The sequence below is a fragment of the Condylura cristata genome, unplaced genomic scaffold (assembly GCF_000260355.1).
Source record: "Condylura cristata isolate star-nosed mole 26May11 unplaced genomic scaffold, ConCri1.0 scaffold00015, whole genome shotgun sequence".
Lineage (NCBI taxonomy): Eukaryota > Metazoa > Chordata > Mammalia > Eulipotyphla > Talpidae > Condylura > Condylura cristata.
Window position 1 is genome coordinate 22,758,130 of NW_004567116.1, and position 27,134 is coordinate 22,785,263.

Below are 27,134 nucleotides of genomic sequence, written 5' to 3' on the forward strand. Positions count from 1 at the left end.
TCTGCCTGTTCTGCTCCCCACTCTGTCTCTGGTGAAGCCTCTCACCCTCCGCATCACTACCTGTATGAATAAATAAATAAATCTTAAAAAAAAAAAAAAAGATTTCAAGGCTGACTAGAGAGACAGGAAGGGGAAAGTTTCCTTTCATGCTACCAAATATCTAACTCCTAGATTGTTTTGGGAGGGAGAAGCTAATTGAAGGTCTTATGATGTTTAAGAATAGAATTTTTTGGAAATGTTTAAATGTGTTTTATGTGAGCTAGCTAAGATGAATATTAAAGTCTTCAGTAAGGATAAATTACAGTTGGTTCCTAAGGACAGATCCTCAGCTGGACAGCTCTCTAGATGAACAGTCCCATGAATTTTGTTGTCTCTTTTCAAAACTTTTATCCTGAAATGTTTATAAAAAGTGGCAATGCAAAGAGCCCTGGGATAGATCTCAATTATTCTCGTTTTCCTTTTTTCCATTTAAAGGTTTTAAGATCATCAACAATACTCTTTTTCAAGGCATCCATTTTCTCATCTGTAAAATGAGAATAACAGCACTAATGAAAATTTATGGATGATTTATCACTAGTCAAGCATGGTGTTGATACTCAAACATATATATGGTTTTTAAAACTTTATAAATATTGTTATTACAACCTCTTAGCAAAGGAGATGAGACAACCTTAAAGAAACTACTCCTAAGGGTCTAAGTAGAACCTACAAGAATTCAACAGACCAATATGCTTTATGCCAAAGCCTTCATCACATTAAGACTACTGGTCTGAGGTTATCTAAGGTGGTGCACATTTTTGTTCCTTGTATTATGTTATTTTAGGCTTCTCTGAATCACAAATGGAGTTAAACTGTAACAGGGCATGACATTTGTTACCTCCCTCCATCTGGCCAAGAACAAAGTATTAAAATTCAACGTGGAACTTTTAAGTGAGAAATAATTTCACAAAATCAAGAAGTAAGATAGAAAAATAATATGAAAAACGTTTCAAATGAATGTTTAACTTGACTTATCATTTGCAGAATGTTACATAGTCTTAAAATATCAGAGCTACAAAGATTCTTAAAGAGGTAACTAACCTAATCCTTCAGTGGGATTCCCTTCTTAGTAAAATAGAACTGCAATATTTAGCCACATCAAATCATTTTTTTTTAATGATGAAATGAAGAGAATTATTTTAAAAATTATTTTGTGCATCCTTTTTATTGGACTTTGGAATAATTTTCTAGAAGCTAGAGCTGTCTCTTATTTTTCTGAGCTGAAACTTTCAGAAAAACTGTTTCGAAAGTTATAATGGTTTTCTAAGGACAGAAAAAGAACTGTTTAATTTTCTTTGGCCTTTCTCATATGTTACGATCTTACTATGAATGTTAATAAGTTGTTCTTACAGTTAGAGAAGTTACATGGCTTATACTTGTAGCTGTCAAAATGTGGGTCAAACGTTTATTTTGGCTGTCTTGCAACTGTCACTTGCTTTGATGTGTCCCTGCATCAGTGATCATAATCTAATTTAGAGGAACTCACACTGCTTAATTAATGAATGAACATATCTCCTTTAAATGAAACATGTTTTTAAAAAACGGGAAGTAAGTTTTTCTGAGTACTCTGGTAAATTAAATAATTCAAGAAGTTTTGGGAACTTTACTCTTCACCTTCCTATGTTATCCATTCTCCCACTCACTCATCCATCCAGCCCTAATCTTTCCAGCTGGACTTCCTTGGTGGTGCAAGGGGTTAAATAACAGCACTATCAAGCTATCCACAACCACTGCAACATGAGTTCGATTCCCAGCAGGTACTGACCCACATCCTGTCTTGCCTGCTGCTCCCTTCAGCTGTGTATTTCAGTAGATCTACATTTTCAGCTCTCTACTCTGTCTCTGGTGAATCTTCTCATGCCCCACACCTCTGGTCTATATCCAGTTCTTGTATGCATAAATAAGCAAGTCTAAAAAAATCGCCCCATTACCAATTAAGATACTAGTCAACTCATCCATTCATCACTCATCCTCTGCATTTCTGTTATCCTGTGCATTACTCCATTTACCTATTCACACACCACTTCACTTGTCTATCAACTGATCTATCCACCTCTCTGTTCACCTCCCCATCAATTAGGCAACCACTTTCTCACCTATTCAAATTAGAAATTCTTCAACAGCTACTCACAAATGTTTGAGATAATACAGCAGAGTTACACTATGTTCATTCAGGCAGAAAGGCTAAGCTTGAATTATTTTCACTTATATAATTGAAAACAAATCATTTAAATTATTTCCACACTTCTTATCATTTCTCACCTGTGCATCTCTACAATTTAAACCATAAACCTTAGATCAATGTTACAGTATATGAAAATAAATGTTCTCCAACAAACTAGCAGAACCTCAGGTAGCCTAGCTTGGGCTTCACTGTTTTGAAATTTCTGAACATAATTTTCATGGAAATCCAGGAATACATGACAATACCTCAGACAAAATACTCAGCATGGTTTTCATTGAAGTTAGTGATTACTCAGGCATACTCCATTAGTATACACACAACCTTACTTTTGCTTAACAAATATTACAAACTCCATCTATTATAAAATGATCAACTCAACATTAGTTTTCTCAAATGTTTCTAGCACCATAGTCACTTATGTTCTTCCCTCCTATTTTAATCCCTTCCCCTCCCTTTGAGAATATTTCTGATTTACAGTTGCCTGTCAATTATTTTTAATTTATATATTTTTTCCAGATTACTGATTTGGTTCTTCTACATTCCTCCTGTAAGTGAAACCATCTGATATGTTTCTTTTTCTTTATGGCTTATTTCACTGAGCATAATCCCTTGCATTCCATTGTTGCTGTAAGTGTGGAAACAGCCCAGGAGCCAAAAAAATAAATGATGTACCAAAAAGATATCAAATATGTACACAGTGGAATAAAAAATATATTAACCTATAAAAGTCACTAAATACTGTTTTGCAAAGCAAGATCTGTGGCATTTGATTTACCCTCTCCCTCAATAATTCTGCTCTGAGAATTCTACTCCATAAGATTGAAGCCAAGCAGCAGCATATTAAGTATTCACTAAGCCACCCATAGGTTCATCAGCAAAAACATGAAGCCTCAGTAACATAATCGATTTAATCACAACCTCTGACTAAACATTAGCTGAACAATAAACTACTTAGTTTGAGCCAATGATAGGTTCTTGGAAGTGAGGTTTTGAAATAAAATCACATTCTTCCCCAATGATCTGGGGGACTATTTTCATGCCAAAGGCTCTGTGTGCCCTCTTGAGAGAACGTACAGAGGAAAGATACCAGTCCCTAGATTGACACAAGATAGTTCAGCTCCTTGAATCACACACACACACACACACACACACACACAGTTTCCAAGACACACACAGGATCAATGGGAACTCTTTTTTTTTTAAAATAATATAATAGTTTATTTTTACATCATTTTGTGCTTTTTTCCATCTCAGTTGTAATCCCCATGGCTTCCGATCACCAAGTCACCCATGTACCACCACCATAGTCCAGTGTACTTGCTTCCCCCCACCGATTTTGTTCCCACTCCGCATTCCACCCCCATAAAATGTCTCTGGTGTATAGATATTATTCATTATTATTATTATTTTCTCCTCTGGTTCTTTAAACCCCTACTATAAATGAAACCATCTGGCATTTTTCCTTTTTTTTCTGGCTTATCTCACTTATTTCACTTGATCCCTTCCAGTTCCTTCCATGCTGCTGTACGTGTCTTTCCAATTGTAAATAAAGCAGCGATAAACATGGGGGTGCAGGTATCTTTTTGAATCAGTGTTTTTGTGTCTTTTGGTGAGATACCTAGAGTGGGATTGCTGGGCCATATGGAAGCTCCATGTTCAGCAGTTTGAGAAACCTCCAAACAATTTTCCATAGTGGTTGTACTAGTTTGTATTCCTATCAGCAGTGCAGGAAAGTTCCCATTAGGAACATTTTTATCCAGTTATCCCCTAATGGTAATCTAGTAGAGGCTCCTAGGAAATCTGACTACAAGAAGAAAAGAAAGAATCTGAGCAGGTGTATTGAAGACTGTACAATGAAAGGGGAACTAGATTTCAGATTTAGTTTAGCAAAGCCACAAAGAAGTAAATAAGTAATAAAGAAATAAAAGTGCAAAACTCAGGAAGGGGGTGGAAGTAGTAATAAGATTTGGAATATATTTCTAAAGCATCATTTTTAAGCAACAAGGAGATTTTTTTTTAAGTGATAGGAAATTATAATTCATGCATAGGTAAATCAGAAAACAGAGATGGTAGTCACAGAAGGCAAAGGTTTAAAGGAATTATAAATATGGTCAAAAGACTAAAGGAAACTTGTTTAAATAATTAAAAGAAGGTATGATGATAATGTCTGATCACACATAGACAGTAATAAAGAGGCTGGGATTTACAAGTACAAAATGGAAATTACATAATTGAGCATGCAAATAGCTATAGTTCAGTGCTTTGGTGGTGCTATGGTGACTATACCTGAGGGTACAAATCCTATACTGTGAAAAAACAAAGATCTGAAATAATGTTATATCATTAATTAAAAAAAAAACACACAGAATGCTCATTTTTGTGTCATCTGAATTTGGCATAGCTCCCATTGTGAATACTAAAAAACACAAAGGGCTAAAATAGAAAGTGTAATTTAATTGACAAATACAAATAATTACTACTAATGGACTTAGTACTATATTTCACCTGGAGGGAAAAGAATCATTAAACTTGATGAAGTACTAATAGAGGTTATGGGATTAAAAAAAAAAAGAGGGAAAAACACTGAAAGAAAACGAACATATTAATATTGGAAAGAACAAAAAGATGAAAAACATTTGAAGAAGCTGAAAATTTTACAGACTTGAAAGAGAATAAACTATACATAGAACAAGCTCAACAAACTTCACATACAACAACTTAAAAGAGTCAGATCAGAAAATTCATTGATAAAATATGGAAAGGTAAATTTGAAAAGGACTAACTGAAAGCATCAAGAGACCACACTGGAATCCCCAAACACAAATATCTGGCTTCTAAGAAACAATGGAAGCTGGAATATAGCATGATAATAAATTCAGAAGAGAAATGAGGAGGTATAGCAGTGACCTAATAATTTATATCTAACAAAGCTATCTATTAAAAAATGAAGAGAAACAGCCACACACAAACACACACATACACCAGAATTTGTTGCTAGAATTGTCTTAGAAAAACACCAAAAGGAATTTTTCAGACTGAAAGCAAATATTGATAGATAATAATTCCATACTCATGAAAAGAAGGGCATTAGTAAAAGTAATTAAGAATAAAATAGAAAATAGAATATGATTGCATCTCTTTCCTATCTACTTATAATTATAAACAAGCACTGTGTATGTGTGTGTGTGTGTATAGCATTACTTTATATGCTTTATATATATATATATACATATGTATATGTATATATATATGTAAAGTGTTATTACTATTACTCTTATAACATCTATAAATATGATTACCAGTAATGACAGCATACATATGGAGCAGAAAAAAAGCTGAATTAGAATAATGAAATGACATTATTTTGTTAGCTTGAATTCATAAAATGAAATAAGGAGAACAGAAGCAGATATAATCATTAGGAATGTTAATAAAGTATATCCTAAAACTATATAATTGTTGTACTTTCTTCTCAGTTTCTTTCAAAGAAAAAAAAAGATAGCACATGTAATTATAATATGAATAAAATGATATAAAGTAGTGGATATGTATAGGAAATACAGCTTTGTATTCAAATGCATTTTGTATCTTTCCCATTGGAAATGCGATTGCAAAATCTGAAGCAGATTCTGATAATCTGATGTATACTGTAAACTCTAGAAGTGTTAAGAACATAGCTCAAAAAATCAGTTAAAAGGATATAAAATGTTACATTGATAACATTCCAATATATAAAAGTGGGTAGTAAAATGGTATCAGTAACAGAATAGACTGAGACACACAAAGCCAAAAGAAAAGTGACTCATTGACACTCAACTATGGAAATAGTAACACTAAATGTCATGGGTTAAATAAGCTAATCAGGTTGCAGAGATTGTCAAACTGTGTAAGAAGCAAGAACCAAATCTACCTTCTCTTACCATTATTCATAAGATCAAAAATGTAGAAGCAAGTCAATGGCTGTAAGTTGATGAATGCCTAGGCTCTAATGAGAATGAGCCTTGAGAAAATTATGTTTAGTGAAAATAGTCACGCACAAAATGCCAACTAGTATATGATTCAATTTATATTAATGTTTAAAATGTGAAAATAAACAGACACATAAATTAGATGAACATTTGCCAAGAAAGGGGATGAAAGGGAATAGACAGTAAATTATTAGATATTGTTATCTTCTTCTGGTGCTGAAGATGCTCTAAAATTGGATTCTAGTTTAATTGTAGACATCTATGTATATACTAAAACCGATTAATTTTATAATATAGCTTTCATGTTACATAAAGAATATCTCAAATAAAACTATTACAATATTATTAAGATATAGTCAGGCAAAGAAAGATACATCAGGCAAAGAAAAACAAGGATAAGAAGAAAAACAGAGACATGGAAAACTACAAGAAATAGAAGATTTGTATAATTGGTGTTTGATATGGAGGGGATGAAAATGAAGGTAGGACTGAGACTCTCAGACCATACTAGAGAGGCTGGACTTAGTACTGTAAGGAATGGGCAGGTAGAAGTAGGTTACAATGGAATAATGGACACATTAAAATGTAATAAGAAAAGCCCTCTTCCTTTTTTTAGTTTTTTTAAAAGATTTATTTATTTATGCATACAGAACTGGGTGCAGAACAGGCCAGAGATGCAGTGGGTAGTGAGAGAAATTCACCAGAGACAGAGTGGGGAGCAGAATAGGCCGACTGACAAAGGACACTGCTGAGGGGAGCACCCAGTGAGACGAGGGCGGTCTGCTACACCATGTGGGTCATCTCCGAGGCCAGTATAGGACTTGCACTGAAGCTGCTGAGGTTAGCTTTCAGTGCTGCATTTTAACATGCTTCACCACCAGGGAGGGCCCCCCAAAAGTTCTCTTTCTGTAGCATAGAAGAAAGACACTATAGAAATCCTGACAGTGGTTCAGGATTGATGAAATGAATCTGAACCAGTACAATGTTAACATGTAGAAAAATATTTAGAAGAAATATTTTACAATTATTTTTCTATGTGGTTATAAATAAATATGCAGTGGTATTGCAAACATCTCTCTACATCTTACTGTAGGCTTCTGAGTTCCACAATTAAATAAGATCACCTGTTTCGATCCTTTCAGTTTTCCTATTATGAAAACAGCAGGGAGGAGTGAAGAAATATGCGGAAAGGATGCATTTTGACATCCAATTATATTGCTAATCTCTGGAACTGGCAAATAGCAGTCTATTCAGGGAAATGTGTTCCTTGCCAGTGGCATCTGGCAATTAATACTGAAATGTGGTTTCCAGCTTGCAAAGAATTTAGGATTTCACTGCACAGATATAAAGAGAATTGGCTCTCATTGCTTTCTATAGTAGTGTATGCGAACTCAAAACTTCCCCTAAATGTAGATAATGGATATAATGTGCATTAATGATAAATGCATCCATGTAACTCTTAAACTGAGGAAAACTGATAAATTTTAAAGTGTAAGCTCTTATACTGGAATATACTTCAATACTAGACTTCTGCACATCTTTCAGTTTCAGGATTTGCCAGGTCACTAGTGGCCCTTCACTATTTGCCAAGTTCAAATTTCCCAGGCTTTCATACACCTGCGACCATCTGACCATGCTGTGCCATCTGCCCCAAAGGAACTTCCCCAATTTGAACACCTGTGTTACGACTGGCCTTTTAAAACTCAGTTGAAGCTTCAACTGAGTGTCTCCTGAATAAATGTTTATTAACTGCACCAGACACACACAGTACCACAATCTATTTATCCCTCATAGAGGGATTTTGCATTTTCTGACTTTCTTCTCCATATTAATTCTCAAATACTTCCAGTCTTATGTGTGCGGTTTCGTAGGTGTACATACTCACACATATCTATCTATCTATCTATCTATCTATCTATCTATCTATCTATACATATATTACATATATAATATATAAACATATATATAATACACACATATATACACATATATGTATATATACATATATAGGCATGTATGTATGCTATATGTGTGTGCACACACATATAAGGAGTGTAGTGGGCTCTTATTTAAATTTTAAAATATTTATTTATTTATGCATTCAGAACTGGGGTACAGGCTAGAGGTATGGGGACTTGAAAGGATTCACCAGAGAGAGTGGGGTGCAGAACAAGCATCTTGATGAGACAGGAGAGGTCTGCTATGCCATGTGGGTCACCTTCCCGCTGGGGGATCAAACTCGTGCTGAACTAAGAGTTGCATAGTGCTGTGCTTTAACCCGTTGCACCAACAGGGAGGGCCCTTTTATTTATTTTTAATGTGCCCATTATTCTACATCTTTACAGCATGAAATCCACCCTCTCTGACTTTAAAATAAATGTGCTCAAAATTTTCTTTCAGGTGTGGATATTGGTGGGAATATGGGTTTCGACAATAATTTTCTTTTAAATATCTTTGCAACTACAGTTTGTGACTTTATACTTTTCCCTTGAGATTCTAAATGGATTCACAGTAGCATACCCAGTGAGCTATGCAGTGGATTACACTTGTGTCCCTCTGTCTAACATAGCTCTACCTCTCAATTCTTCATGGGTTGTGGGTGTGGGGGATACACCCCCTTTCTAGTTATATATGCATATTTTTCAAAAAACAACCTAGAAGGAACCAGCATTTGCAGTGTCTACTAGTTTGCTGTTTCACATACTCTGTCTCTCCCTGCCAATTTTGTACTGTAGTAAGATTTCCATTAAACTGGAGGGGAAGTAATTCAGAGAGGTTATACAATTACTTAGGAGTAGGAAGAGTCTGGGTTTGATTCAAGCTTCTAGAAGAACACAAAACACTTGGCTATCAATATTATGGTAGAAAGTTCTTTTTGAACAGTAATACTTGCTATACATTTAATATGTGTTAGGTACTAAAGTACCTTGATGATTTATTGTGATACTACAATATGTTATCAAAATAAGTATATGAGGGCCCTCCCAGGTAGCACAAAGGGTTAAAGTGCAGGACTACAAAGCTCACCACAGCTACTTCAGCATGAGTTTGATCCCTGGCCAAGGAGGTGACTCACATGGTGCGGCAGAATTTTCCTGACCCACCTGCTGCTTCCCTCAGCAGTGCACTTCCTCAATCTGCCTGTTTTGCTCCCTGCTCTGTCTCTGATGAATCCTCTCACCATCCCTGCACCTCTGGCCTGCAAGCCAGGTCTGTATGCATAAATAAATAAATATTTTTAAAAATAAGTATATGGATTTTATCATTAATCTTCTTATACACATGAAGGAAAAAGTGGCATAAATGTATTTGTCTTTTTCTAATTCATAGACTAATGAACATTGTTAGATTGATGGTTAGATCTAGAATTTCTGCTTTTAGTTCTTCGTATTGTTGTCTCTTCAGTTGGATATAAAGATAATGACTCCAGTTGGGAATAAAACACAGACTTCTTAAATGCCTACCATTGGTAAGATTGATCCAAGTATTTTTCCTTATTACCTAGAATAATTAATTTTACTACTTTTCACAGTCTAGCACATAGGTTTAAATGAGAAAGTTTTATACTCCATTAAGTAGTAACAATTTCCATTATCATTAAATTGCTTATTAAAAAGAAATTTAAAAATATTTGATTGTGATTTTTTTGGGGGGAGTCTATTTTCTGAGTATAATGTTTTTATAAGCAGTTACCATACTCTCTTTTTGTCCTATACTCATTTTGAAGTCAAAAGACCTTTATGTTGTAACTAGTAAAAGAAAAACAGAACCAATACTCTTGGATCTCCTGATCTGTTAGAAACACCTAGGTGGTGCCAAGTTGTTGGGGTACAAGCCTCACTGGCTGGAAAGACAAGTCGTGACCAGAACCCATGGTGAGAGAATGGCAAAGCGAAGGGGAAAGCTGCTTTCCATATATATGAGCAATTTGGCACCCAAAACAGTTCCCCACCAAAGAAAGGGAATCATTATTTATAAAAAACATTGACACTTCATTAACATCACATTAATGTCCCTTATAGTTTCCTACCATCCTTTCATCTTGGTCACTTCTTTTGCCTTGTTCCACCTGTACCATATATTTCCAAAAGTTCCTGTGATAGTTTAAATAAATAATGATGCATGTCCAAGCTATTCCACAGTTTTTAGACTGTTAATGAAGACCACATGACTCACTTAGTGAATTTTCATCTTATTTTCTTCTATGAATATTTACTGAGTAACTTGAAGACCAGATATTGGTGTTATACCATCAAGGTCTGATCTAAAGTCACTCTTCCATTAAGCTTCTCTAATGTGATATGTTTACTGCTCTTTGACTCTCCCCTTACAATGACTGAGCGGGATTCAAATCAGGGACACAGAGTCGCTCAACATCCAAAAATCAATGGACATAACTCATCTTATCAGCAAAAAGATAAAAGAACATATGAACATATCAATGGATGCTGAAAGCATTTGATAAGATCCAACATCCATTTATAATGAAAACCTTTAAAAAAAAGGGGGGGAATAATGGGACATACTTTAATATAAAAGTCATTTACAAGAATTCTATAGTTAGTATCATTCTCAGTGGTGAAAAAGTGAAAGTGTTCTACTAAAATCTGGTACAAGATAAAGTTTTCCATTCTCATCACGACCACTCAAGATACTATTATGTTCTATGTATTAAGTTCTAGCTTGAGCATTAGCCAAATGAAATATTGTGAAGGAATCCAAAATAGGCTAGAAGTAAAGAAGTGATCATGATTTGAAGCTGGCATGATAATATACATAAACAAAGCTCAAGATTCTATGGAAAAGGTAGTTGAAATAACGTTATGCCAAAATGGCAGGGTATAAAGTCAATACACAAATGTTCCCTCTCTACAGAGAATGAGATAAAAGGGGAAGAAATTAAGAAAGTAATCCTACTTATAACCACCCAAAACAGTGCAAATTAAATGAAAGGACACTGTTTCAGAAGTTACTATAATAAAACATCCATTGTCTTACAACTTTGTCAGAGCCATAGACCATTTATGCTTGAAGTGCAAAAATTGAGTCCCATCCTGAATTAAACAGTAAATAACACTAGTTATGACTGCTATCAAAGTGCTCCAATTAAGAGCATGAAAATCTAAGTATCATGCATATGAAAGATAAGTTCAACTTAAGGATAAGTTGCTATGGGAATATGTGATCACCATTATTTACAATGTATATAAAGTGAAATAAAGTTCATTACAAATGTAGGAGTTTTATAATATGAGTTAATACTGTGTCTCTCAATTTGAAACAAAAAAAATCCAAAGAGCTATTTTTAATATTATTTTATACATTTTAATGAATGGTCAATATATCAGTATATCAAATCTGTCTAAGGTAGAGCCAAACGTGAAATCAAGTTATAACAGAAAAGCCTTCTTACACATCTAGCAACGATTATCGACAATTTCTATTATTCCCACAAACAATATGTTAAAGACAGCAGAATAAGAGTATATAATAATTCTCCAGAAAATGTTCAATTACAATTATGTTTAGAAATGTATTTATTTCTTAGTATCTACATCTATCATTTACTTGAATAAAGAAACTTACGTTATAAACACTTTATTAGGGAATAAATATACCCCAACAATTTCATTTCTGAGAAGCTATTATATCCTTAGTCCTTGATTGCTATGTAAATAATATAAAATCTAAAACATGAGATATTTTTATCTCCAGTATATTCTTTTATCTTAAAATATAAGTAAAACAAATGTGCATGCTTAAAATAAAGTGGACAAATTATCATCCCCTGGTGCCCAAGGCAGTTCTGAACCTTCAAGGGGGGTAATAGTCCTGAATTGAAGTTTTACATTTCTCAGAGACTGCAAATTATGAAGACCTAGTCAGATGTGATGTAATTCTTGGAAAAGACTGAGGCCAACAAAAGTTTAAACTGTGACAGAGTGACTTGTTAATATCTTGGGAAATAAATTCTAACCTGAAAAACAAAATCAAACTGAAAATAGTTCATTGATAATGGTGTATAAAATATTTTTGTAAAACTCATTTCCATGTGTCATCCCAGCTGAGCCTGTCAAATAATATGGATAGTTTCAGAACTGGAAAATTGTCATACTTCTATTTCTGAAGGAGTAGAGGTTAGGGCTGGGACATGATAGACATGTAGTATTTAACAAACGGAGAGATTATGTAGTTGGGACAGTACATGAAATTTGTCTGCTGATAATTGTATATCTTTTATTTCAATTTAATAGTATGAATTCAGAGCACAGGCATTCTCATTGACTATTCAAATAACACATACCTCACCTCACCTTCCCAGTTTATTTTCCCATTAGCATTAAATTGTGTTCTACCTGGGCCCTCCCTGGTGCCACAACCAGTTAGAATGCAGTACTGCAAGCTTGCTGCAGCCGCTTCAGTGTGAGTTTGATCCGAGGCCAGGAACTGACCCACATGGTGTGGCAGACTTCTCCTGACCCATCGCTGCTCCCCTCAGCAGTGTACTTCGTCAATCTGCCTGCTCTGCTCCCGACTCTGTCTCTGGTGAATCCTCTCACCACCACTGCACCTCTGGCCTGTACGCCAGTTCTTGTGTGCATAACAAATGTCTTTAAAAAAAAAATTGTGTTCTGCCTTTGGCAAAACTCACAAATGGGATTAATAAATGATTATTGTACAAGTATAAATCCTCTTTCTGAAGGGATCTTATAGAGTGGACATAGAGCAAAGAAAGAGCAAATAGAGACAAAGAGTAAAGGAGGAACTAAAAAAGATAGTGGTAAAATACATTCCAGAAAAACATGAAAATCTTCATATATTTGGCATCTTTGTGGGAATCAAATAGATATTTAAAAATATCAACTGTAATCAGGAGTGAAAAGGAAATTCTCCAACAATCAGAATTTTTTAAACATAAAAAATTAGCTCTGGACCTCCCTGGTGGCGCAGTGGGTTTAAAGCACGACATTAAAAAACTAAAAGCCACTTCAGCATGCGTTAGATCCTTGCCCTACCCTGGAGGTGACCTCATGGCATGGCAGACCTCTCCTGACACATCTGCTGCTCCCCTCAACAGTGTATTTCGTCAACCGACCTGTTCTGCTCCCCACTTTGTCTCTAGTGAATCTTCTCACCACTCCTTCACCTTTATCCTGTACCCCAATTCTGTATGTATAAAAAACAAACAAACAAAAACTAGCTCTGAATTGTCCAGCATATAAACAAGAGTCCTGATGTTGTGGGAATTAACCAACATTGTTCCAAAGACTAGAACTGAATGTGTGATATGATCTTCTGATGTGAAGGCGCTGTTGTTGAAAACTTAATAAGTTGATATGACTTGTTTCTCAAACAGGGTTAAGTCAAGTCAAAATTTTCTTTAAAGGCATAGTGAGGGAAGACGTTAGGGAGGGTTAAGAGCAAATAGGGGAGGAAGTGCAATGGACTATGTTGGAAGACTATGGGTAATTGGTGGTGGTTGCACTGTGGCAGTAATACCTGAATAGGGTATTCAAATATCACTCAATTAAATTTTCATTAATTAAAAAAATAAATATATCAGGGCCAGAATTGATATGGCATTGTTGCCATAATAAAAGACTTCAGCATATTCTGCTCAAGAATTCTGCTTTTGCTTTCATGTGCTGGGTCATTCTTTTTCATTTTTATATTTTTTAAATGTTTATTTTTGCATACAAGACCTGGGGTGGAGACCAGAGGTATGGGGTAGTGAGAGGATTTGCCAGAAACAGAGTAAGGAACAGACAGGCAGACTGACTGAAATGCACAGCTGAGGGGAGCAGCAGGTGAGACAGGAGGTTTGCTGCGCCCTACAGGTCAGCTCCCAGGCTGCTGGGGATCCATCTGTGTGCTGCAGTGGCTGCAGAGAGCTTCATAATGCTGAGAGTTAACTTCTTGTGCCACCAGAGAGACCCATTCCTTTTTTAAAGTTTATGAACTTTATGGAGAAATATCCTTTTTAACATTCCTCTAAATGTTGTCAGTTGCATCAACTTCGTACACAAGTGCCTTCAGAGGTAATTCTTCTTTTAGCATGCATGGGTTAACAAACATCTTAGTCATGGAGTAACAACAATAAAATAAGGGCAATAAAGCAAATTCATAAACACACTTCCGATATGTCTCCTGCCACCCCCAGAAGAACATCTAATTGTGCTGCCAAAGCAGTATACAAAGGAGAATAATAACTTCCTCTTGTTTCCTAAAATTATAGTTGGCATTATCATTAAGATAAAGGAAGTGACCAACAAGTCATTACAAAAATTGCATAATGAGTGAAATTACTGTTTCCCTCACTGTTCATTCTTTGTAATATTTAAAATACCAGAAAAATTTTTCTTTAGAGTAGAGATACTACTGTAACTTAATTAAGGGAAACACTAGGCCTCTGAGCAGTAATTCTATCCAAGGACCAACGTTCTAATCTATACTTTCAGAATCTAAGAGGATTTCTGATCAGAAACACACAAACTTTCAATGTGTTCAGAAGAAACAGTTGATGTCTCACCCAAAAAAAGAAGGGACAATATTTGGGTTGTAAAGAAATCAAGGCATCAATGGGTGAAGATTGTGCCCAGAATGAACACTGGGATAATCCATATAATATCCCCAAAGGTCCAAGATGCTCCATTGCTCTACACATGACCCAAGCAAATTCAAAAGCACTCAATAAAGGTTGAGAGCCCCACCCAGTGGGAGTACATCTTCCTAAGCCAAGACACATACAAAACATAATGAATAAGACAATAGGTAGCAGCAACATGGATGGAGCTGTAGAGGTGATATGAAGCAAAATAAGTCAGAATGAGAAAAAAAAATACTAGATGGTGTCACTTAATACTAGATGGTGTGGAATACAGATAAGCACAATATAAGATCAGTCAAAACCAAACCAGTAATAAACTTTTAACATCTGACTGCAAATCTAAAGCAACCAGAGTGGGAGGGTGATGAGGTGTGTGTGGAGGACAGGAGGGCCCCAGGGGAACACTGTGGAAGGTTTGGGTCACTGGTGGAAGGCAGGATTGAAATGACGCATTATAGAGGTTTGAACTTACACCCCCTGAAGCAGATTCAAAGACATAACCTCCACAAACATAATGTGGGGAAAAAAGTCTAGACAGTGCCCACCCTAACACATCTTCCATTAAAGTCAACTTCCTTTCTTGGAGTTATGCCTAACTTGCCAACCTTATGTAACAGCTTTCTTCCTGGAACTTCGATCAATTTCATTTTCTAGCTAATAAAAATTTTATGACATTCAAAAAAATGATTAGGTAGAAATGATCAACAATTTAAATCTCACCCCATTTTCTCAAACCCCGGGGGAAAGTTTCTAGGGTTGATCTAAAGTTAATTGTCTTTATTTTTATTTTCTGCACAGAGATTTCCACTTATGACTTTTATTCACTAGCATTTCTCAGCCTTAGAGTTCTCTACAAAGTTTTGGCGAGCATGTAACAATTATTATTTACTTCAATGGTGAGGCAAGGATGAACAAATCCTGTAGTTCTCTAGAGACTGAAAACTGAGTTCATTAAAGTTCATTCAGGGATGGCAAATAGGCTTATTTTAAGTACCAACTGTGACTGTCTTTTAGGAACAGCTTCAAATCTTGGCATAAGAATAATTTTGAGGCTAGATTCACACTCAGCGGGAAAGAACACCATGATACATTAGCAATTTATGGAATAGGCAAAGGAATGCTATGGGCACACACAAAAATATGCACTTTTTAAAATGAGTTTACAGTTCTTGGTGTAAGCCATTTAACACGTTTTGTTTTGCTTTTTCTCTCTGTAAAATCTCATAATATACTTTTATTTCAAAACATGAATTAGGGAAAAAATAGTTACAATGGTAAATTAAAAAAAGTGATAAGCATCCTAAATATTATTTCTATAATAACCATCTGTCTGGCAGATTGATGAAGAACACTGCTGAGGGGATCAGTGGGGAGGACAGGAGAGGTCTATTGCCCCATGTGGGTCACCTGGCTAGGGATCAAACTTGGGCTTCACTGGCTGTGGCTTTCACTGGCTGTGGCTTTCACTGGCTGTGGCTTTGCAGTGCTGCACTTCAAACCACTGCACCACCAAAGAGGGCCCAGTTCACAAATAACTTTAGATACTTAAATACACAAAATGCTCTGTAAGAAAAATACTACATGCCACATTTCATTATAAATAACAACAAAAAAAATCTGAGAAAACAATATCTTCATGGAATTTATCTGTTGACTTCAAATCAAAAGTAGCTCAGTGAAATGGAAAGAAAACTTTCTTAAGTAATTGACAGATAATACATCTCAATCATTTTACACAAATGAATGAATATGAAATCAAGAAACTTATATTGAAATTGTGTAATCGTGGACAAATGACCTTAAAAGCTTGGACTTGGTTTCTTAAAAAGTTCTGTAATGTGATTTTCAGTGTTTGGATATCTACTTTTGCAAATCTACTACATATCCAACATTTAATGAAAAAAAAAAAAAACAATATAAGTTGTCATGCTTTAATTATGGAAGAACAAGACTGAAAAGTTGATTTGGACAACGTGAATTAATTTCCCATATATCCTACCTATAGACCATTCATTTATCCAAGTTTCAAAAACTAGTAAGGTATATATAAGAATATATGGAGTCAGAAAAGAAACTTCTGTCCTAAGCAATTAACAATTACAAAAGTATCACAGCTTGTACTAAAAATGCTCCTATTTTTAAAAACATTGACTTTAAGTTACAAACAATCTGTGTGTCCCTAATTTCCAGTTCCAGTTTTTGTGTTTGCCCTTTAGATATCATAATGATTAACATTTAAAAAAAGATTTATTTGTGCATACAAGAAATGGGGTGTAGGACAGAGGTGTTGGGGGTGAGAGGATTCACTAAAGACAGTGGGGAGCAGAACAGGTGGATTGGCTGAAATACACTGCTGAAGAGAGCAGCGGGAAGTTCAGACAACATCTGCCATGCTGGCCAGGGATAGAACTTGTACTGCTGTGGCTGTGGACAGCTTCACAGTGCTGTGACTTAACCATTTGCACCACCAGGGAGGCCCATAAGTCTTATGATTATTAAAGATAATTCTTAAATGTATAATTTCCAAATCACTCTAAGATTTTCAGTAGGAATATAAATGGGAAAAACATAAGAGTGGAGCCAAAAGACTTAGAATAGAATAAAACTCAGCTATTTAGTTCTACATTCTCAGATAAGTCACTTAACTTCACTGGATTTTCTGATTCAGGATAAGGTGGTAGTGTTACTTTCTCTGACTGACTTTTACAATTATTATAAGCAACAAAATAAATGTGTCTTGAAAGCCTTGAAGTTGTTCTGTTAAGTCTCTTAAGACAGTAAACTAAGTAACCCCAGTAACCTGTTTCGCAAATTGTCTACATTTTTAGGACCAAAGCTCATTTAACAAAGATGAATTGACTCTTGTAACAAATGAATGGTCTGGTCCTGAAAATGCTTTTGCTCATTAAACATGTTTTAGCATGTGGATGAGTTAAATGCAAGATGATGAGAGACAGATGCACAAAGATTATATTAAATTACACAAGGGCTTAAAAATTAAGGGACAAATGTTTCACAGAATTTTCTTAGAGAAGCCTCAAATAATCAGAAAATGATCTGACACAGTTTGCTGCCTTTACATGACTGATTTCTAGAGAAAATTCTAAAGTGCAGACATGCCATTTTGGTGCAGAAGTTTCAGAAGGAACTGATGATTTGGTTTGTCACCAAAAATACCCCAGAGTATCATCAAAATTGGATACAATGATATAAGTATGTTATATCAAAAGCTATCAAAGATATAACTGTGAGTTCCAATAGATACATTTGATTCATAATATGTCAGTAAATAAATTAATTTTAAAATAAATAGATGAAATGAATGATGATTTGAATGTTAATAAATTTATTTTGCAAGTACATATTTTGTCAGCCTTGAGTAAATTTCAAACTTTTCAGGGTCTGTATTCCCTCACTGTAAAATGGATTTTATCACTTTCTCTGTCTCATGAGGACTGTAGCACAGATCAAATTAAGTCATTTACATCACAGAATAGTGTAAAATGTTAAATATAAATAAAAGATGTTCACCACTAAAATACAAACTCTGGTCTCATAAGGACTTAAGTGCTCACATTTGTGATCCAGATGGGAAATTTGGGATAATGTTTTCATCTCAAAATCTGTAACTTACTAACATCTTCAAATTCTCCTTTTCCATAACTACTAACATATTAGTTTCCAAGTATTATCAAACAGATGTTTTTTTGGGGGAAGGGTGTGCAGCACTATTCAATCTACTACATTCATAGTTGTCTTAGGTTGTCTTTACACAGGTCTTGACTTGATAGTCTTGTAAAGCAAAGTATCAATAACCAGTATAACCAAAACCCAATATAACCAACAATGGTTCAATATGAGGAGTCTTAATAATAAAGACATTTATGCAGGGGACTTTTGTAGTTAAAAAATGCTGGAATGGAAACATGCTCAATATATGCTCTTTCAATATAAATATTTTAAAAAGCAGTATTCCTCAAGATACTTTTGAAATTTTGGATGCTATCTGCTTTTGATTAAGAATATTGGTTGAAAATATATCTAAGTTTATCACTATTAAACAGTCATGAAAGTAAAAGCATTTCAATGCTGCAAAAAAACTTAATTCTTGTAAAAATCTGGAAATTAAATGTAACGTAATCACGTTGTATATACATTAGGTATCAGACTAGCAAGTTGGATATGGAAAGGAGGATGATGCTTACCTTCACCAGTAAATCTTTTTTCCCATAACGAAGCTCCTTCAACTGGGCTTGGATTTTTTTTGACTGCAAGAGCAGAAACATGGATTAGGGCCTTGATTTCATTTCTATTTCAAACTTGAAGATTTAAATTATTTCAAAGTGCACGATAATAAATTCTACAGCCAAACAAAAAGGAGCCCAAATAGTTCAGAAGTGAAACAGAAAAGCTTAATCTTTTTTTGGCAGTCAGGTATTCAGCTATTCTAGACAAGAAGTGTACACACCAGCTTATTCTAAAAATGCTGATTTTTAATGATAATATTGAAAGGTAATTTTTTGCTATTTTCTTCCATTTTTCTAAACCAACACACACACAAACACACACAGTTTAACTCACCCAGACCTCAAAAACAATTCAATTTTAAATGCTAACTATAACTATGTGACTGCATGCTTCAGTTTTCATTGTTCATTTTCAAATAATTATTAATTTAAGATTAAATGTGTTTAAGTTAAATCAATGATCAAAGTTGATGGACATATGCCCAAGGGGAAGGTGGCAAGCAGACATGACAAGAGGTGAAGGAAGCACTTCAAAGGCTCAGAGGCCAGCGTGAAGTTGTGAAGGGTATTTGTCCTTCAGAAGAAACAACTTTCAAGATCATTATAACAGTAAATGTGCTTTGAACAAAGATGTTTCTCTAAGCAGACATGTTAAGCTGTCACACTATAATATAGCAAGACAGAGCTGATGATCATCTGTTTCCATTTTCCAGAGCAGATCCTTTTTTCAAACTTTCTAACAGGAGGACATAGTCCTTCTCCCTCTAACATTATAGATACCAGTCCTTTAGTGGGGTGGAGAAACAACACAAACAAATAGATACCGCCATCCCATGAGAAAAATGATCACTGAAAAATAGTTGAGTGGGAATGTAAAATGGTATAGTCACTCTGGGAAAATATTTTGGCAGTTTTTCATAAAGTTAAACACATGCATACTGTATAATTATGCAGCCATTCTTTCTAGGCATTTACCCAAAAGAAATCATAATATACATATAAATGTTTATAGTACATTTATTTATAATAGATAAAAGGTAGAAACCACCAGTCTGACTATTAATTAGTGAATAGTAAATAAAATATTATAGTACAAACATGAAATGGAATTTGGAATACCACTGAGAAATTTTTAAAAATGAATTAAGTTTAAAACACACAACAATGTGGGTGGATTTCAAAAGAATTACTCTATGTGAAAGAATTCAGAAGCTATGTTTTGGGTATATATATTCTGGAATAGAAAAGAATAGGGACAGAAATATGATTAGAAATTGATAAGAGGGTTTGTGGAAAAGAGAAATGCTCTATCTCTTGAAGATATACATTGTTCAAACCCAACACATTTACAATTAAATAGGATGAATTGTATGTAAATTATGTCAATAAAATTATATTTTAGATCAGAGATCATAGTACATAATAAAAGCAAGATATTTATGGGACTATCAAATCCTAGTAAACTGTTGCTACAGAGGCACTTTTTAATAAATAAGTAAATTGCATTCACATCCTGACATATTACAATTTTACAGTGTCTTTGATTGTATGAAAGTCTTTCTGAAATGATAGCAATTTCTTATCATATTCCGAACATTTTAAACCATGCAACAGAGTAGAATTTGCAATGTGGGAAACTGTCACACTAGCGCCTTTTGAATTTATACTTATACCTCAGGACCTTATGTCTACTACATTTCTGCTCTTTCTCACAGTTTCTCAAGTGACTAAAAATAATGATTTTACAGATAGCATAGCTCTCTCATTACATTAGCTTTATCTCCAAGACACTTTCTGGTTTCTATAACTATCCTTAATTTTACACAACTGATGGTAAAAGACTATTTCTGTTATCTTTCCCAACTTCAAATGCACATTTGATTGGAATCTTCTCCCTGCTGCTCCATCTGCTGTCTGGTACTGCTTTATAGCCATGGCAGTCTCTTAGGAAAACAGACTCTTTTAAAACTAATGTTGAACAATATCAATGGGAGAAGAGATTACAACTACATATGGTGTCATTATTTCCCCAAATTCACTTCCACTCATCTGCATAACATGTTCTATCTTTCAAGTTTCAGAAAGGATTAATTTTAGCTATTTTGGGTATTCAGTTTTAATTCATAATTATGCTGAATGCACCAAGTACAATTTAAACTATCCTTTCTAGCTTTGTCATTATTAAACTGTCAATTTTCATATTATGCAGTGATTCATTCAGAAGTTATAATAAAAACCTACATCTCATTTCTTCACTAAGTGACCATGAAAAGCTAGCTTTCTTGAGACAAGTTATGGTTATTTAAAAATGATTCTCATCACAGTAATTTACTATTACTTTGCATTGTTATATTCCACTTTTAATTTTCAGGGAGCTGTGAAGTAAAAATTTTATCTAGAAATGTGAAGAGATTATGCTAAGAACAGACACTTTAAGTGAGCTTCTTTTTTTGCAAAGTGTATTGGTGTAAAATTCAATGAGCTTTTTTTTTCTTTTAATTTGTTTACATCATTTTGAAAAGTAAAACTATCAGAGTTCTAACCTTCCAACAGTTGAGAAATTATCTATTAGGGATGCCAATAATTTTATTTTAACCATACTAGTGATTTCAAATGTAATTCTGCATTGGTGTCTGTGAGTCATGAATTTTTAGTACTCAAAAAAATTAAAGTTTGAGATAATGTTAATGAGGAGGAGGATTTATAAGGAGATAAAGCCATTTAAAAAGACAACAAGGAAGGTAACTGTAACAGCACAGTTTAGCTCTGCTTACTTATTCTACTTAAATGACTATCTTAAAGTCTAAGAGCTTTCCTTCCTTACATTTTATGTTCAAATAGCATTTATTTCATGAAATAACAGTTATGATCATGGTAGATGCTGTTTTTAGATGGCTGCATTTTTTAAAATATTCGTCCATGGCAAATTAAAACATTGGCAATTAATTGTCAATGGGACCTTGTATGTTTTACATATCTATGAATACAAGATATTTATAATTATCTAGTAATCTAGAAGACACACTACTATTTTAGTTTCTAACACAATAGAAAACATTATTAAAGTGTTTTGGTAGTAAAGGTAAAACAAAATATTTATACTTGCTACTATATTCTTTGGAACATTTACATAACAGATAAAAATAAATGTATACATTACCTGCAATGTTAACTCTTAATATACTCCATAAATAAAGAGATGGGATAAATGAGTAACTTATTTATCAACATATACAATTAATTGTAATATCAAGCAATACTAATATATAAAGCATCTATGAATCCATAAGTTCTAATAAAGAAATAATATACCCTCTAATAAAGAGATAATATGCCCTCTAATAAAGAATAAAGTCACAGAAGATATTTTTAACTTAAGAGCTAAAAAGAATAGGTAAGGCTCAATTATTTGTTTATGTGTTTGCTTTCAAATACATATCTTCTCTTAGGTACCTTCCTTCTTTAAGGTGCAAGGGGGTTGTGCAAAAACCTGGAAATGTTTCAGTCTTCCTAGAATATAGCTTTAAATCTGACAATCCTCATTCAAAAGTTTTTCTACTTGATTATCCTTTGGAAGTAATATTCAGAAATTATACAATGTGTACTATGTCTAGCAATTATATAAAATGGTTTATTTACATATAAAATGACAAGTTTAAAAAAATACCAAAACCAACAATGAATATATTTACAAGGCTGTGATTTTAATTATTCACTTTAACTGGCATCTACCTTTAGTTTCCATGTATTGATAATTAGTATGTGAACATTGTATCACATACTATGTTACTGTAAAGACATTTTAAGTAGACTATTACATTAGTCTTTAACTTTAATGTTTATAATAATTTATGTCTCCATTGAGGAAAAGACTTACCTTATTTAATGAAAGAAACCCAAATATTAGGTAGGCACATGACGATTAATCTAAATACATTTTCAGCCTTTCTTCAGCTTATCTAGGCATGTGGCTTATCTTAGACTTTGTCTAAGTCAAAACATGATGACATTTCCTTGTGGCCCCTAAAAAGAACATGGCTCCTAACTTGTACAAAGCTACAGTAATCAAAGCAAATGGCAATGAAGTAACAACAACAACAATAAATGGACAGAGATCAATGAAATAGAATTGATATTCCAGAAATAAATCATACACATATGGGTGATTAATTTATGAGAAAGAGACAAGAGTATACAATGGTGGAAAACAAATTTCCTCAAAAATGGTTTTGAGAAAACTGAATAGCAACAAGCAAAAGAATGAAGTGAGACCACTCTAGTAGTTCATATACTAAATTTAATTAAAAATGGAAGACTTGGATATAAGATCTGAAGGCATAAGATACATAGAAGAAAATGTAGGCTTTTCTATTTCTATTTTCTAATTTTATTTCATAATTAAATAGCTCTGGTCATAATGATCTCTTTGTGGAGGCTCTTGGAGCAAGAGAAGCAAAAGAGAATATAAACAAAAGTGATTGCATCCAACTAAAAGTCTTTTGCACAGCACAACAAAACAAAAATGGAACTATTAAAACAGAAAGGCAGCCTACTGAATACAAGGACACTCACCTCTTCTGCGTGGAGGCCACACACCTTGTTTCCTGACAAGAGTTTATTTTTCAGGCTTTTATTCTAAGGGCAGAAACATAGTTTTATTGTTAATAAGTAATAAAATATTCGGTAGATTTTCTCTCTGTTTTAATCACAGAGGAATTCTCCACAATGTCCCTATCATGGTTTTACATAAATTCAGCATAATCTAATGTACACGAATGTTTACATTATTCAATTAAAATGTTAATATAGTAGCATAACACATTCATTGTAACTTTATTTGGGATTATACTGAATTTTTGTTTTATTTTCATATAGTACTTTATGAAATGATTTTGGTTTCAAATTGATGACAATTTCTGAAAGCATGCCTCTAGACAGCAAGCGTTTATTCCTACTATCATCTGGATGCTGATCCCTTTGGATTTCAGTATTATATAGTCAACGACCCATCCTCAGAATGTGACTTCCCTTTAAAGATCATAGGTTTAGAAGCCTCCTATATTCTTGACATATGTACACTGCACTTAGGCTTAATGCTCATAAGCAATTTCCTCTTCCAGGCTTCAAGAGAGTGCTGATTGGGCCGAAAGTGGATATAGAGACTGCTAACGTTTTGACTTATCACTGTTGATCTAGATTGATAAGCAAACACTTTTTACTTCCAAAATAAAAGCCACCAGTTCCTAGCCATTTGATCTTAAACCCTGTTTGCTTAATTATTCAATCTTTCTGGCTTTATTTCCCCAAGCAATGCATTACCTGTATTCCTTTCAGACAGTCAAAATAAAGAACTGAAAACTTTGTAAAACCTACAGGACTTAGACATTGTACTTTCTTTTAGGAGCAAACAATGTAAAAGTAAAGTACATCTCATGTATAAATGGCTCTAAACTTCAATTTAAGAAGCACCATGAGCCAATTGAAGAAAAAAAATATATATATATATATATGCAAAGTGAATGAATAAATGAATGAATACATCAAATTTAAGAGTTTTTTAACTCACAATTCCAACTGATTTCAACATCATTTTTGATTTTATTTTCTTATCATGCAGTGATGGGGTACAGCTGACTTGGATGAAAGGATTCTTTGTGCAATTTTTCCTCTTTAGCTAAGAGTTGAAATTCTAAAAAGCTCATTTAGAATTTCAACACCATAAAATGTTTTGCAAAAATGAGGAGTTATCTTTATTCACTCAAGTAATATTTTTTATGCAAATATTTGTACTCATCATCCAACAAAGCAGAAGATTAGGGTTTTCAAAGAAAATTTAATGTACATTATCCCCATATTTAAAGCTCATTAACTATAATAAGGGGATCTATACCAATATTCAAATTATAATGTTGCTTAGATCAGGTTATAGTTTAAAAACACCTGAGTCTTCATTATGTTCACATCTATATTTTTTTAAGGTTTATTTATTTATGCATATAGAACTCCGATACAGGCCAGAGATGCCGAGGGTGAGAGGATTCACCAGAGACAGAGAGGGGAGCACAACAGGCAGATCGATGAAGTACACTGCTGAAGGGAGCAGCGGGCGGGTCAGGAGAGGTCTGCCATGCCATGTGGTCTCCTCCGGGGCAGTCGGGAATCAAACTCATGCGGAAGTGGCTTAAGCTTCTTAGTGCTGTGCTTTAACCTGCTGCGCCACCAGGGAGGGCCACATATGCAAGCTTTATTTTAGCAAAATAATTTTTCTTTTAGATGTCTGGTATTTTTTGTACAACGATATTTTCACACTCTCCAAAATTTTCAATATTTGCTTACTTTTTTTATATTTATATTTATATTGATTTAGTGGAATGGTGAAATTCAAATAACATCTATTGCTTGCTTCATAGTATTGTATTATTTTTAATTTTCTGAATCAATAATGCATTATCACCCGCTGTGTTGTTACATTAACAGCTTTTAGGTAAGCCGAAACATGCTTTCAATGTCAAAAATGATTGCAAAATGAAATGTTAATATATATATATAATATATATAAATATATATATAAATATATATATAAATATATATATATTTATATAATATATATAAATCCATGCATACACAGCTGATGGAAATACATAAATACATATCCAATTAACAGATGAAGTGTATCTAATAAGAGGATTTATATGCCAACATATTGCATGCACATATGGATAACATTATTAGAGATGATAATAAAGTTGAACATGTATTTTAAAAATGTTGTGTGTAGATTATTAACATTTGCATCTGAATTCAATGAATATATATATATTGAATTCAGATGCAAATATATATATATATATATATATATATATATATATATATATATATATATATACAAAGGAGTATATTTTGACTATGTATACAATTGTTCTTCAATCTTATCTATGTATCAACAGAATATTTTAGGATCTTTATATCCTAGCACATGCTCAATTGTATTTTATGATACAACTATAGTGATCAACTTCCAACTGAGTGTTAAAGATCATAGACCTTAAATCTAAAGAGAACAGTGCACCATGCCATTCAGCCTCCAGCTGAATATGTTTCCATTTAAAAATGAAACTATTTAATTTGTATCAGTTAAAGCAATGTCAGATTAACTTGAGAGTCTGTTTATTCATTCTGTTTCATTTTAATGTGATAAAAGTACTGACTAGGATTTTCTTTCTCTGAAGTGTTTGTGACAGACTGGGACACTGTAACCTGTGCTGTACAGAGAAGCCTGTCATTCTTTGACATAGCTATTCTTGTGACCACCCAAATAGGGGCAGTGAGTGTATTTTATGTCGGTAGCCTGCTCTGGCAGTTAGTAATTCTGGGCAACTGTTTAAGGAATTATGCTTTCATTAAGCTAACTATCATTCCAGAGCTTAAAAATTAGTGTGCTTCATTATTTTGAAATATACCCAGAACTGGGGATAATTAATTATAATCACCCACAAAGGGGCCAGTCATGAGACACACAGGAACCTTGTCAAGGCAAATGCCATGACTGTTGCTATGTTATTTAGAGTATTGTGGATGGCAGCAAGAGCTGAAGAGCGATACGAATTCCAACATAATTCACATGCCTTTTCACTCATGATTACTAATCATACTTTCTTCATTTGAGAAAAAATATGACATGATGCCATTGAAGAACATAAGAACATAAGTTTTTATAGTTTTGTAATCAGACTTGTATAATTTCCTCTACCCTCTAAACAATGGGCCATCCCTATCAAAGCTAATGATGCTTTTATAAGACCTAACATAGCAACTTACACACATAATTACACCCAAAATGCCAGGAACCAATTATGATTGTGCTTTATTTTAGGAGATATAATAAAAATTAAATGAAAAGATCAGGAAATGTTTAAGTGTTGTTTTTTTTTTGTCACACTTTTACTATACTTTCTTCTAATGACTGTTCCCTGATTATGTTTTTTGTGTGTGTGTGTAGAACTGGGGTATGGGGAATGAGAAGACTCATCAGAGACAGAGTAGGGAGCAGAATAGGTGGATCCATTGAAATAAACCATTAAGGGGAG

At 33.9% G+C, this 27,134-nt stretch overlaps 1 protein-coding gene across 1 annotated transcript in view; it reads right to left on the reverse strand.

The window, feature by feature from the left end:
* The window catches only part of LUZP2 (leucine zipper protein 2), a 258,272-nt gene that overhangs the window by 42,740 nt on the left and 188,398 nt on the right, over window positions 1-27,134 (reverse strand). The window contains exons 6-7 of the mRNA XM_012725725.1: window positions 23,620-23,682; window positions 19,006-19,068 (exon numbers count right to left, since the gene is read on the reverse strand). Coding sequence (XP_012581179.1) covers window positions 19,006-19,068; window positions 23,620-23,682 — 126 coding nt within the window. The remainder of the gene's footprint in view (window positions 1-19,005; window positions 19,069-23,619; window positions 23,683-27,134) is intronic.